Source organism: Poecile atricapillus, chromosome 3, assembly GCF_030490865.1.
Source record: "Poecile atricapillus isolate bPoeAtr1 chromosome 3, bPoeAtr1.hap1, whole genome shotgun sequence".
NCBI lineage: Eukaryota > Metazoa > Chordata > Aves > Passeriformes > Paridae > Poecile > Poecile atricapillus.
The window spans coordinates 55,559,070-55,574,079 of NC_081251.1; the positions used below are offsets into that span (position 1 = coordinate 55,559,070).

Consider the following 15,010-nt stretch of genomic DNA (forward strand, 5'->3'; position numbering starts at 1 on the left):
ATTTTTCACTGTTTGTAGCCACCCATCATCTGTTTATAATGGTGTGAGACATAACTCACTGACACTTGCATGTCCTCTCCTTGCTTGTTTTGCAGTACTTAACATGCCCTAGAGGTCATTAGATATTATATCCCATCAGCACAACCACAAAAATATGAAGCATGTGAAAGTTGTTTTGTACATGTGATGAAGAAATTGCACCTGAGAGACAGTAATTGTGACAATGGCTCTTCTGGATGTGCAGGCTGATTTCACTGTAGGCTGAGCTGAGCTAAATCTATAACGGAATCCGACCTTAAGTCCGGAACTTCAAACTTTCAATTTATTTTTAGAACAATATCATCAGAGCCTCACACAACATGTAAATTATATACCTAGGAAATATTTAATAATGTTGGGGATTTTTCCTTTGCCTACATGGCATCCCTCAGTCTCTCCTCCTTCATGCAGCACTTTGAAACCTTTTGCTTCAAAGGTATCTGGGTAGTTTAAGAATTTCCCATGTACTACTGATGTGGGGGCAATTAGATGCAGGAACTTTTCAGCTTTTTAATTAAAAATGAAACTGTAAAGCAGCCTGGGACTGCTCAGGGCTGGAGCTGGGTTGGGACAGAACTATAGATCCTCTGGCCTTTGATAGCTGACAGGAACCGACTGCGTTGCTCTCACCACAACACAGGATTCCCTCACATTTCATGAGAAGATATTAGAAGGTGCCCACTTACCTTTGAAACAACTCAATCCTATAGAATATGACATCAGATATACACCACCAAGTCACAGAGTGGTCTCTGTGTGAAACACTAATGAGGTAAAGGACCAGACCTGAACAGCAACACAGCTCACGAGAGCTTATACAGAACAGATATATGGGGGAGGGAAGGAAACAAGGAAAAAAAAAAGAAAAAGAAACCAAAAAAAGACCACACTCAACCCCCAGAACAAAGACCTTTCTTTTAATTGAAATGATTCTAAGAATGGATGGAGAAGCACAGTGGTATCTCTCTGATTGTGGGTAACAGCAGGTGCACAAGTGAATAAATAGGGCAGTTGGATGGGAACCTCTGCATATTGGCTTTCTAGATCCTGAACCAGAAAAAGAATCCCTACTGTGCTTGTATTGGCTGAAGGAACAAAGGCACAGGGAAAACCAAAAATATTCACCACCTTTTAGAGCTGCAGAGATATTACTCCTGTTTGGTTCACCTTCAGAAAAGGTTGCATTTCAGGTACAGCCTGCCAAGCCACAGGCATCCATTTATCTCCTAAAAAGCATTCATGCCAAAAATCAAACACAAATACATGGTTCTTATCTACTGCCTTTTTTTTTTTTTTAATAGGTAATCTAGTACAAAATTCTGTCATCAAATCTGGTAGCTATTGCATGAATCAAGTGATTGGCTTTTATAAAAAAAAAAATCATCTGAGACAATTCTGAAAGACTAAAAATTTTTGCATTTGTTTGGGAGATTTTGCAAATCCCATTGCTCTCTGGAATCCTCCAGCAAGATTTTGAGGAAGATAAAACATATTTCAAACATCAAGGACAACAGTGTAATGTGGCCTCTATGTCGTAAAATCTTGGATAAAAATGTTGGTAGATGCAAGGAAGATCTGGGTGTTCAGAATATTGCATTATACTCAGAAACAGTTTAAGACCAGATTATATTTTGTGAAGAAATCTCCCTCTGGTGGATAAAAAGGGAATTCAAATTTTTCCTGACCTAGTGGCTTTTTTTGGTTTTGTTTTTTTTTTTTTTTAGGTTTAGGAATCTGTTGACTCAGCCAGTCACATTTTAGTAGACATTCAAGTCTATTAATCAATACTCTCTGTGAGACTCAGATAGGATGGAGGAAGTATGGTACTATTGTGTCTCTTCCATACTGACTACCTGCAATTTGAAATACAAAACAAAAAGTCAAACCCCAAACCTCAGACTACTGTTACTCCTCACTACTCTCAATCATTCTGAGTTCCAGCAGAACCCAGCCCTATGACAGCCATAATCAATAACAAACATACATCTGAAATTACACTAGAATTCTGTCTTGCTGTGCTAGTGCTTTAGAAAGCGAATTTGGATAGCTGGATTTTAAAGTGCAAGATGTTTAACTCAAAGCAAGTGTCAATAAGAATTGATTTTTAAACCAGTACTGCTGCTGAAAATGCAAATCTAGATTATTGCAGAGGAGATACCTTATTCTGACTAGTGACAGTTAACACCTTCAGAAACTTGGTGAGTTTTCCAGAGGAAGAGTGTGCATGCTGGGAAGAACAGATGGTCTTCCTTTGCGTTTTGCAACATACAGAACCTGTAAATCCTACTAGGTGAGCAAGCATGACCAATTCATAGCACTCTAAGTGGGATGCACGGCCTTTAAGCTCTGGGACAAAAGTTCAGAACTAGTCCAGTATTGACAAAATCCAGGTTTTTCATTGATTTGCCAGTCCAGCTGAGGCAAATCCCACCCCCATAGTGCCAGACCAGTGTTCCAAAATCAGCTTAAAATAACACGTGTGGCAAAGACACAGAGCACAATGAGGGAGCTCTAAAGAATTCCAACAGGTTTCAGGACTTGCTGCTGATGACAGTTACCCAACTTCCCACCCAGTACACCCTCTGAAATCCCTGTGAATGAAAACAGGTGCTAGTTTAAATATTAAAAGGGATACTCTGGGTGCCACATAAAGTGCCACAACTATTTCAATATGAAATAAGACAATTTAGAAAGAAGCTCAGAAGAACAGTCAGAATGCAGAACAGCAATGAAACAGGATTTTCTATTCTACAGGCTTTTCTATTCACATGCTGCAGAAGTGCTTAGGAGGAGAAGTCTCACTGCCAACAGAAGTCTGCAAATCCACAACCAAAATTTTGCTGCTTGGGTCTGCCCAGAAAGCCTATGGGAAGGCCTGCACAGAACAGTTCACTTGATTTTAGGAGTTTGACCAATTATTATTTCTTTGTCTTGTTATCAAAACAGAGTCCAATGGCACTAGTGACTTGACTCTGGAATGGAATAAAAGATGTTTAAAAACAAATACAAAATCATAGAATTATTAAGGGGTGAAAAGATCTTTAAGATCAAGCGCCTTTGTGTTCACCACTAAACCACATCCCCAAGTGACACATCCATGCATTTATTGAACACTTCCAGTGATGGTGATTCCATCTCAGCAGTGTATTTCAGTGCATGAACAACCCTCCAGTGAAGGAGTTTTTCCTAATATCAAATCTCAAACTTGAAACCTCTCCTGGCACAACTTGATACCATTTCCTCCTTTCACTTGGGAGAAGAGACCAATTCCCACCACCCTACATCCTCCTTTCAGGCACTTGCAGATAGATATGAAGTCTCTCCTGAGTTTCCTCTTGTCCAAGCTAACAACCCCAGCTCCCTCAGCTGCTCTTTGCAAGACTCCAGACCCTTCACCAGCTCCACTGCCCTTCTCTGGACACGCTCCAGCACCTCAAAGTCTGTCTTGTAGTGAGGGGCCCCGAACCAAACACACGATATGAAGTGTGGCCTCCCGAGTGCCGAGTACTGCTGGCACTGTAGTATCCCAGTATCCTGCTGAGTCCTGGGCAGGATACACCACTGCTGATCCAGGCCAGGATGCCATTGGCTTCCTTGGGCACCTGGGCACAGCTGGCTCATGTTCAGTTGCTGTCACCAGCACCCCCAGGTCCTTTCCTGCAGAGCAACTTTCCAGCCACTCTGCCTCCAGCCTGTAGCACAGCAAGGGTGGTTGTGACCCAAGTGCAGGACCTGATACTTGGCCTTCCTGAACCTCGTACAGCTGGGTTCAGACCATGGATTCAGCTTGTAGAGACCGCCCCTGCAGAGCCTTCCTGCCCTCCAGAAGGTCAACATTCCTCCCTAACATGGGTGCCATCTGACTCAGGGTGGCCTCATTCCCTTTGTCCACATTACCAATACAGACATTAAGCAGGACTGAGCCCTGAGGAACGCCACCTGTGACCAGCTGCCAGCATAAATATACAAGTGTGGTTTTCTGTCAGACTACAAGTTCATTAAAGAGCACCCACAGTCTGTTACCCAAGTTATACTTGGCAGAATTTAGGATCCAAGTACAAGAACAGCAAAAAACCAAACTAAAGAACTTCCACCCACTGAGTCAGCAACCTCTTTCCATAACTGTTAAATTTTTAGAGAGATATAAATCAGATCAGACCTGAGCTTATTAATCTGGACTCTATTTGTAACATGTTAAAACTGTCATTAATGGAAAGCTGATAGAGAACTTGGGACATGGAAGTATCCTTGCTATGGTTAATCCTTATTTTTAAGGTAATGAGTATAGAAAAGAAACTTAACAATACTAAAATGGACTTTTAAACTGTGGGTTTTTTTAATTAAAAATTTGTTCAAAAAGATGAGTATTTACAAAACATTGAGCCTTTCAATTCTGTTATCAAAATCTGCTGAGCCCAGCACACATAAACCCTAAAGCAGAATATTATCCAAAATATAGTAAGATCACAAAAATTGATGTGATTAACTTAATAAAAACTGCATCATTTCCCAAATAGGATAGATCAAATATGAACTCGCCCAGCTTGAAGTGAATATGCAGACTTCCACCAAATTCATTTGAGACAGCCTCTGGGGTGTAATCCAACAGTCTAGTAACTGACACTACATCAAACCCATTGATGTGTGTTTAATGAAATCTGTACACACAAAATTTACAAATTTTCAAAGGTTCATTCTTAGTCTTTGGAAAGATGCCATAATTAACTCAATAAAATTAATGCAATCTCTCTGTCTAGGAGTATATCTGTATAAGGGCTTAAACTGTCTGCCCAACAGACAAAAAGGATTTAAATTTTTCTGCTGGATGAAAAAATAGAAATTTTTAATAAGGCAGAACCCAAATTTTAAAAGGCTGTTTTACACACACAGAGTCCTTTCATGACACAGGGAGAAAAAAGAAAAATCCAGATGACTTCACCCAGGATAGGGAGCAGAATATGGTACACTCATCAGAATTCCATCTATTTGCTTGCAGAGGACCTTTACTCAGTGCTTTCAGAGAAAGGCAACATATCCCTTTATCTAGCGTCTAGCATAAATAGCCAAGAAGACCAGCATGCACAGAGCTAGGCAGCTTCATGATGCAAAAGAAATGAAATGGTAGTCTGTACATGGTTCTCTGTCCTTTCATAAAGCATCCCAGATTTCAGGTCAGATGCTGTTTCACCTTGGTCAGTAAGAGGAGGAAGCCTTCACAGCAAGGTCAGTCCAGCACTTCATTTCACTGGGTTACTGGCAAAGCCACATTGACAGGCACTTGGCTGGGCTGTTGTGCTGGGGACCCATTGCTGAGAGGCTGCTGTGAAACAGCAGCTGGCTCCATTTTGCTGATGTGTGTTATGAAGCGTAGCCGAAGTTTCAAAGCTGGTCTTAGATTACAAATTATCTTCTCAACCTGTTTTAAAAAGGAAAACAATGCATTCAGTAAAAATACTCCTGCAAACAGGAGTATTTTTACATGCCACTACTGTACACAAACATCACATTAGCAGCAGAGAAAATGGAAAAAGATTTTAGTGTATAGAGGTATTTATATTAATATTTTATTAAAAAGTGTATACTGTTATAAACTAGAGATAAATTGAGTGATTGAATTTTCACTGAACATGAATGAAATCTTCCTTTTGTCACATGCCAAGCTGTACTACTGAATCAGAAACTATGTAAAACTTTAGAGAAACAGATTTAAATGAATTCAAGTTATGAAATATCCAAAAGCTTTATTTCTAGCAATAGCTCTAATAATGGTATTTAAAGCACTCTGAGGCTGTATTTCAGACTATATAAATTAATCTTGCAATCTGAGATATCTAATCTACTCCATCTGAAGCTTTTCCTACACCAATTTCCTACTTTGTACATAGAGACAAATCAATTGTCAAGCAACTTGTTATACTGCTACCTATGAAAAATAGTCCACAAAAAGATTCAATTACTGTATGGGAAGAAAGGTAGCTAAGGTATCAATATCTACTGTTTACTTACTTGGTCTTTCACACTGTCACCTGTAAACATATATTTCATATGATACAAGAAATCACAAATGGGATCCATGTAGTTCAGATGGGAGCTGTACCGATCTGCATTCAGGAGCATTTCATAAAATGCCACTCCAATCTGTTTCCACAGACACAAAGAACAGCCCAAATGAAAACAGGTTTTAAAATGTTTTAGATTAACAATATAATAAATACGTACTGCTTTTTGAGTAGCTGTGACTCCTAACAATTTACCTTCTTACAGGGATGAATGGGAAGGTCTAAGTCATCCCACTAAGCTTCACTAAATGATTCCCAAGTTAAGCTCTTCTTTCTAGCAGGGTCTCTGATATCTGACATTTTTCAGCTCATCTGCCTTCTGGCAAGCTCCATCTCTTTTTTCCTCCCCTAACCTTACTCACACTGACAAGAAACAGTTCATGTTCCTCCACCCTCACAATTCACCTCTTGCATACTCCCTTTCAGGCAGTAAGTCTGATACATATTTTGCAAGTAGTTTGAGAGCCAAAGAAAGCGTGTATTGCTTGATACTTCTGGGGGTTTATTTCTTTTCTTGCTTAAAAAGAAATGTACCAGGTGTTTTACCCAACAAGATTTCAGTTAACAGGGTAAGATGAATACCAGCTCAGCAACTCAGATCCCTGCAATTACTGTTAAATTTGTACAGAATTTAATTCTGAGTACTTATTAAAGATTTCTACCCCAATCTAATTAATGAGTTAATTAAAAAAAAAAAAAAAAAAAAAAAAAGTGCATACAGTATAAAGCAAACCATGAGCCAGACTTTACCTCTATCATGCACCGTGTCCTCTCCTGCTGGAAACGTTGCAGGAAAGGACCAACGAGGTGGTAAACATAGAGTAACTGGAACTCTGTTTTCACAATGGGTATCAATGCTTCCGTGAGGAACCTGTAGTATGTCAAGACATGTACTACATCAACTGCTTGGTTATTTGGGGTTCTTTACTTCTTTCACCTGTACCAAATTCTAGCCAAAACATTACAGTCTCTCTCACAGATTCAGACTTTTATTTTAGAAAAAAACAGTATGCCTCTGAAAATATGAGCTATTCCAAATATTATTTCAGGGCAGCTCTAGAATTAAGAATAATATTTACTGTTACAATTGATGCTTTAGGAATGTGCTACAGTTCATGCTTCAAGAAAAATTTATATTTAATAAAAGCTAATCTAGATTTAAAAAGGCTGATTAAAGGCATTCACACCACATGACAGCCCTAAAGCCTACAGACAACCAGAGTTATGTCAATGGAATAAGGAGCTGGAAAAAGCTGTGATCCATCTGGCAAGTCTTGGAGCTCCCCTGTACATATTTATTCACTGGTATAAATGCTATAGGTGGAGCTTTGTTATCTACATTATGTGTGGAATTTAAAAGACAAATTACATTCTCATTAAGTGCTACACCTACTTAGGAATGAGAGAAAGCTGTCCAATGCTGGAATGATGCCAGACTGCATGTGCCAAAGCCAAAGTGTAGCTACAACTCATCTCAGAGTAAGACTGGTGACATGCTGTGAAGTCAAACAGCTGGAATGGGTAACCAACCCACTCTGTCTCTGATGTCAAGCTGGGACTGTTGATGACATTCACAATGCAATCATGGAGAACAATCCAGTAGGGCTCCTGGGGAAAAAAACAACAGAACAAGCCCAAAAATTCAGAATTGTTTGTAAGAAAAATATCACCTAGGACAATGCTTCCTCAGCTCTTTCTACTATTATTGCATTTCTAAAATGTGTATATATAAATATATATGTATATGCATGTATAAATCTGTTATAAATGACATGGTATATAAATGGTAGTTGATAACCATCTCTGATGAAGATGAAAATTTAAGACTCATGATACAGAAAGCATCCACGTTAGTGAGTATGGCACACTCAAGACTTACCAAGACGTATCTCATTAATTTAATTATTTAATCACCTGATATAAAGGTCTCTAAAAGAAGCAAAGACAAGGCAAGAAGCCTTAGTGAAAGAGGTCTGAGAATTTTCTACTCTTCTGAGTGCAGGCACAAACAAACCAAAAAACTAAGGTGGAAACAGGAAGTAAAAAAAAAGGTACAAATGACAATGAATATAGATGAAGATTCAAGGAGAGGGAACAGGAAGAATAAGAGCCATTATAAAAATAATAAGAGAATAAATCCATGTTGGCTTCCCTCCAAGAAGAGGAACCATTTTATTGGGGAAGAGAGGTCACAAGGGAAGGACAGCTGTGACACACATAAGCAACACATATGGCAAGATCAAAATTACTCAGGCAGTCTTTGTTAAGTACTAAGAGTCATGATATTCAGAAGATCAAAGTTTCTAATGATACACAAACTGCAGTACTGCAGACATTTCCTTCTGCAATCTTAGACACATCTCATTTACATGGTTTAAGAACTACAGGATGTGAAAGTGCAAACATTAATCAAAAAGTAACTTTGCATGAGAACCTTTATAGAACTTCCTATTACATAGCTCACATTCTCAATACTACACACATGCCATTTAACTATATATTTAAACTGGAGTCATTTACTTGTTTATATCCTAGCCTCAAAACAAAACACCTGGTCAATTTTTTCTATGCTGGAGGAGTAGATTTTTCTCAAACGTGCACACAATCTTCTGAATAGCTTGCTGTGGAATCTACAGATGTTAGCTGTAAGTTTTTACAATGTACTCTAGAAAGATGATAAATGTTTAATGGAAGAATAGTTTTTTTCATTTTAAAACACAACATATTGACTCACTGGTAAGGCTGTGATAATCAGTCCAATCGCATTCATCCAAGCTGTGATGTTCTCTCTTGGCACTAGGGGCTGACTAGAGACAAAGAAAAAGAAAACTATTGCTCTGAAGTACACAACTGCAATTTGCACTTCTTGTGCATCTACAGACTAGGTGTACTTACACCAAGAATATTTGTCAAGCTGAGAGAACTACAAAAACACATACAGGTATTTACAAGAGCCAAAAGATGGTATAAATGCTATTGGGATGCTTGCAAAACTTTATTTGGGTGTGTTTTGCATTCGTAGCAGATTTCCATCAAAGGCTTCAAACTTTTTTCCTTAAGCTTTAATGCCTAAGGTTTGTTTGTCTCTTTATTGACTCCTTCCCTCCATATTCCCAAGCAGAGATAGCAATAATATATTACTAAGCTGAATGAGGCTGTACCCAAATAATTCCAGGTTTGCCATTGCTCAGTGATGTCAACTGAATGGCTACAAGAATATCAGGTCCTGTCTCTCACTGCAGTTTTTTTCAGTGGTTGCCCAAGAAACAGCTTTGGGTCGAATTTAACGCATCATGACAAAAGGTCAGCCTTGGCACACCACTGTTTCGAAGTACCTCGGATCTACATCAGGAGGATTCAGAGTCCTGCCAAGGATTCCTGTCCCTTTACACTGAAAAAAGCTGTGGTATCTGCTGATGAGATGTCCTCCTCTCAGCATAGTTGAAAGGACAACAGACTTTCTCCAGGATTTCTGGCTGAACCCAATGGGTAAGATCTCTGTCTGTGCAAGGTTTTACCTCTAACTCTTATGGGCATCATGCCACATAAGCTGGTCCTGAAGCACACAATCCACTACAACACAGGGGTCTAATGCGATTTTTTTGCTTGATCCCTGTCACCTTGTTTGTCATCCAGAAATACTTTATATATAAAATGTTATCTATATACACTTTTTTTTAAAAAACCAAGAAAATTAGTATCACAGAGTACCTTAGTAATCTCTAATTATGCATGATATATTGCAGAAAACCATTTCAGAAAGCCAACATACCTCTTCAGCACAACATTCAGCAGAGCATTGCCCACCTCCTTCCCTGGAACAGCCAGAGCCATGAGCTCAACACAGGTAACGTGCAGAGCATGGGCAGCTGGGTTAGGAAACTCATTGAATCTCCAGTCACAATTTGGAAATGGACCAGGTGATTTGCCTGCCATAGGTGACAATGGTTAAGGAAAAAAAGCTGCCCCAGCACAGACAAGTATAAGCAGCACAGTGATTAAAAAAATCAATGCATATACCACATACTAAACTGAACTGAAAATTGCTGAAAACAAGTAGAACAACAACATTTCATTAAAAAACAAGACATACAGAAGTGTGAATGTAAGATGCTGATAATCATTGAAGGACTGCATGAATACATAGCTATAAATCCATTACACACACAAAAGGATAAACTTCCCTGATTAAGTGGTTGGAAAAAACACCAACCATCTCATTCACTGTCTGCTTCCAAGAGGAGAAAATATAAATAATAGGAATTTTCATACTCACATATTCAGAAACCATTCATTTGCCTCTCTGTAAGATCTTCTAGCAGACTTCTAGGGTGACAGTTTATGCAAAAGGAGTACCTGCTTAGTCTCTGAAAATATTCCACTTTCCCAAACAAGACTAACTTATTTGAAATAGATACAGAGAGGTTCTCCAGAGTTAACATTTGCATAAAAGCAGAGGTTTATATAATTTTAGCTTTCTTTGGAGACACTGAGTAGACTTCTTTCAAGTTACACATTTAAGAAAGGGAAGTTCAGGAGAAGGAGTGAAAGAACTTGTAACATCCTGAAAATTGGTCAACTCTTGTAAAGCTCCTCCAGAAAGAAGCCGAAGTCCAAGAAGATTCCCTTTCTCTAATTTGCCAGCTATTCCCACATCTTAAATGTGGCACTGCTCTCAGTATTTTATTCTCAGTAATACTAATAAATGGCATTAGAAGACAATAATAGTAATCTAATTTTTGAAAAATTCTTCAAATATTCACACTTCGCATCAAGCTGGTTTTTTTTGACAATCAAAATTCAATTCAGAAAGCATAAACATCAGAAATTGCATTTCTAACTGATGCTTAAACAGTGAAATATTTATATATCTGCACTGTACTTCACTTTCACCGCATCTTTTAATATGTTAAGCACATCCCTGCTTAGACTAACAAAGAAACTGAACTTTGTATTTTGATGAAATGAAGCTGTAAGACATTGTCACAGCTTACTTAAAGCAAACTTTCAAAAGGATATTGTCTACTAGTCTTCCAATGAGCTTGCAATAGTAAGCATCATCAGGAACCCATGGATTCTCTTCTCGGGGATTCATGGCACATTTGAGGTAAGTATCACTCAGACACCAGCCTAGTGGACGATTATCTTTGAGAGAGCCAATTATGGCATGAACGAGTTTTCTCTTGAGGTTTGTGCGCTCTCTCAGATGCCCCTCATAATAGTGAAGGGTGTTGTACAGGTAGGTCACTGGTCGGTCTGCCAAGGAAAAAGGGAAAACAATAAAAGCCAGAAATAACTTCCAGCATCACTATTTGTGGCAAATTAAACTAAAATTAAGAGCTCTGCAGGACTAAGTTGCATTTATTTAAAAACAGCACATAAGGAATTGATTCATGTTCTTTATTTCAATATATTCTACAAAGCTGATTTTCCTTTGTCTTGTACATACTTTAGTGTTTGTGAAGGACAAAGGAGGTCAGTATTAGTAACAGTTCACAACTTAATGGTAATATTAATATATCTGTAAGTAAACTGACTAAATCATCTCTTCATATAGAAGGTATTAGGTAAGAAGACTCCAGCTAAGAAGTCACAGTAAAGAAAGGGTACTGTAAATTGTCTAAGCATAATATAGCAATGACACCTATAATAAAATTATTATAAAAGTGCATTTCTAAAAGCATTCAAGTATCAGGTCAAGTTATTTGAATCGTAAGTAAGGATAGAGGAACTGCTTTTCCATTGTTTCAGTCTTGGTAACAAAGAGTTTATTAGGACACAGATCCAAGTATTTACTGCTAGAAGGGAATGGAAGGGAAAGGTGTGAAGGAAGCATGAATTAGGAAGAGATACCTGAGTAAAAACAAGTTCAGTGTTAGTAAGCTGAAATTTACTAAACAGGAAATGCACTTCTCTGTGTAAATGTACACAGGGTTTAGAGAACAAGAAAGGAAGAAGGCAATGCTGTGCTAATACATGAACATCATGAAGGAAAGAGGTGAAGAGGACATAACGATCACAACAGGAATATATCCGACTGTATTCATGGAATACTTACCATGGAATTTGTATAAGCCTCCCAGATGATCCAATAAAGTTTCTAGTGATTTGGACACTGGAAGCAATTCCAGAAATCTATGAATTACAATATCAAAAACTGGCAGAAAGCGCAGGCACACATTTCCAAAATAAATTGGTAAATACTGGGGCTGGATCTGAACTGGGGGATTCACTTGTTCTGCCAAGCCTTCAAAATACAGCTTTTCAGGGTATTTCTGGAAAAACAGAAATCCACCAAAATCAAGATCTTTCTTTACAAGTAATGGATTAAACATTCAGCACTTACATTGCTTTAAAAAGACACTTCAGAATCCTCTTTATCACATTTGAATTCAGTGAACCTTACTGTAAGCTTACTGAAGGAAACTGACTTAAATTGGCTATTAGAATAGTATCTTCAAAAAAAAACCCAGAACAAAGTTCCACCACCTCTGAAAATGGGCATAAAAGAACATTAAGAATCCCAAAGCAAAGCTGAAAGCAGCCAGCGCTAAAGTGTCCTCTGTTGTGTACTTGAAGAGAAAAACCTAGGGGAAATCAGCACTACTGGAAGTTTCTGCATCATATACTAAATTAGAACACCAGAAATAGCATGAATGAAATAATGCCCTGGGAAAGAACTGTAGTGTACTCAAATAACAGATGGGTACTGCTGAGGGCTGAACTCATATTTTACTTGTGACGGAAATTTCAATATACTAGGTTGGGTGTAGTGACTGTACAGCCATGTGAGAGCACTTCCCAGGCCCATTTGCTTCCCTGCTACCATTACACTTTTAGGCACTGTCAAAACACTGTACAGCAAAGTCAGGGGGCTAATACAGACCAAACAGCTCCTGGGTCAATCTCGATGGCATGTACAGAGCTACATGACAGCTTGTTTGTATCTGTTCCATCTCAGTGTTTATTTTCTGATAGAACAGCTCCTTGGCACATCCTTTCATAGCCAGCAGAAACTAGTATGTTTACAGGAGCATTAAATTCTCAGCAATTCTCTTCCAGATCAGGCTACCATGCATGTTCTTGTCACACAGAAGACAGAGGAAGTTTCAGTAATTACAAGAAAATGTAGGTTTAATGATTGGTATAATCATAAAACACCAGACAAAACGCCTCCTCCCTGATGCACAAAACTCTGTTCTAAGTGAATTTCAGTGTAAACAAGATTTTAAAATTATTTGATTTAGATGAGAAAGAATGAACATCCACCCAATTCTCAAGCTACATCTATTTTTGAACATTGCCGTATTATAATTTCAATTTCAATTACAATTTCAATGACATGGCTTATTAGGCAAGTCCAAAAATTTATAAAGCTGTCCTGTAAATGATGGCTGATATCAATTCAACATTAATTATTACAATAAAAAAAAAACCCAACACATTATTAGCTGTGATACCTTGTGGTAACTCATATGCTTTGTATGCCAGTCATTCTGCAGCCAGTGTTCGGGAGAATTCTCCTTCACAAAATCACTCACTCTGTTTCTGAAATCATTAGGCTTCAGTAAGAGTAATTGGATTATGAAGTAACAAACTTGAGCTTCGTTTCCTTCATGACTACGCATTGCCTTAAATGAAACAGATCAGATAACATGAAATTAGAGTTGACACTGCTGTCTGCTCTATAGCCGCAAAACATGGCAGCCAAATTTGCTACATCTGCATATAAATTCACACTGAATATAGGGTCTTTCAACTCTGTTTTTCAAGAGAAAACATAAAAAAGAGGCAGGTTCAATCCCTATCCATTTTTTGTTCTATGGGCAGAAGGTCTTACAAAGTCCCCAGTGGTAGCACTTTCTCCAGGAATTCTAGCTCTCTTTTATCTGTCAGATGTCTTATCGAAAATAACCAATTAAATAACAATGAATTTGAGATTGCTTTTAACCTCTGTCCACTCTGACATGACTGGACTTCCGTCTGAAAACCAAATTAGAATTCAAACAACCAGCTTTACATTAAAATGAGATTTAAAATTAAAAGACAATTACTGAATGCAAATGTAGTTCTCTCTAGGTGAATACTGCTTTATTTTATAGGATAACACAAAAAGCAAGAGAATGCAATTTCTGTCTTACTACTGTGATGAAAGACGAATTTCTATGGAAAGAAAGCATACTCTAATGGGTACAAGATTTTCATATGCTTGTGAATGAATGAATAGCATGCCATATCCTACCTATCTTTTAAGGCTGCAGGAATCATACAACCATAGAATCATTTAGGGTAGAAAAGACCTTCAAGATCATTGAGTGCAACCATTAATTGAGCAGTGCCACTAAACCATGTCCTGAAGTGCCACACCTACACATCTTTTAAATATCTCCAGGGATGGTGATGCAACCACATCCTTGGGCAGCCTGTCCCACCACTTAAAAACCCTTTCAGTGGAGATACTTAATATACAATCCAGCAGAACTTGATGCTGTTTCTTCTTGTCCTATTGCCTATCACCTCTATGGCAGAAGAGGCTGACTCCCACCTGGCTACACCCTCCGTTCAGGCAGCTGTAGTGGGCGATAAGGTCACCCCGAGCCTCCTTTTCTCCAGGTTAAACATCCCCAGCTCCCTCTGCTGCTCCTTGTAAGACTTGTGGTCCAGACCCTTCACCAGCTCTGCTGCCCTTCTCCGGACATGCTCAATGTCTGTCTTGTAGTGAGGGGCCCAGAACTGGCCAGCCTGTAGCACTGCATGGGGCTGTGACTCAAGCTCAGGATCCAGTACCCGGCCTTGCTGAACTTCAAACAACTGGCCTCAGCCCATTGATCCAGCCTGTCCAGGCCTCTCTGCAGAGCCTAAATAACTGCACGGCTCTGAGGTCAGAGACCCAAACCAACAATCACAACATT

The 15,010-nt window shown here is 38.7% G+C and overlaps 1 protein-coding gene across 2 annotated transcripts in view; it reads right to left on the reverse strand.

Annotated features, from left to right (window-relative positions):
• Positions 1-4,185: 4,185 nt before the first annotated feature.
• Positions 4,186-15,010, reverse strand: part of MED23 (mediator complex subunit 23) — a 37,823-nt gene continuing 26,998 nt past the window's right edge. For both annotated transcript variants that reach the window (XM_058835080.1, XM_058835079.1), the window contains 9 exons: positions 13,559-13,729; positions 12,157-12,373; positions 11,118-11,354; positions 9,871-10,036; positions 8,833-8,905; positions 7,492-7,706; positions 6,849-6,969; positions 6,046-6,177; positions 4,186-5,455 (listed from right to left, as the gene is read on the reverse strand). In XM_058835080.1, the coding sequence (XP_058691063.1) occupies positions 5,282-5,455; positions 6,046-6,177; positions 6,849-6,969; positions 7,492-7,706; positions 8,833-8,905; positions 9,871-10,036; positions 11,118-11,354; positions 12,157-12,373; positions 13,559-13,729 (1,506 nt within the window). In that variant the 3' untranslated portion in view covers positions 4,186-5,281. The remainder of the gene's footprint in view (positions 5,456-6,045; positions 6,178-6,848; positions 6,970-7,491; positions 7,707-8,832; positions 8,906-9,870; positions 10,037-11,117; positions 11,355-12,156; positions 12,374-13,558; positions 13,730-15,010) is intronic.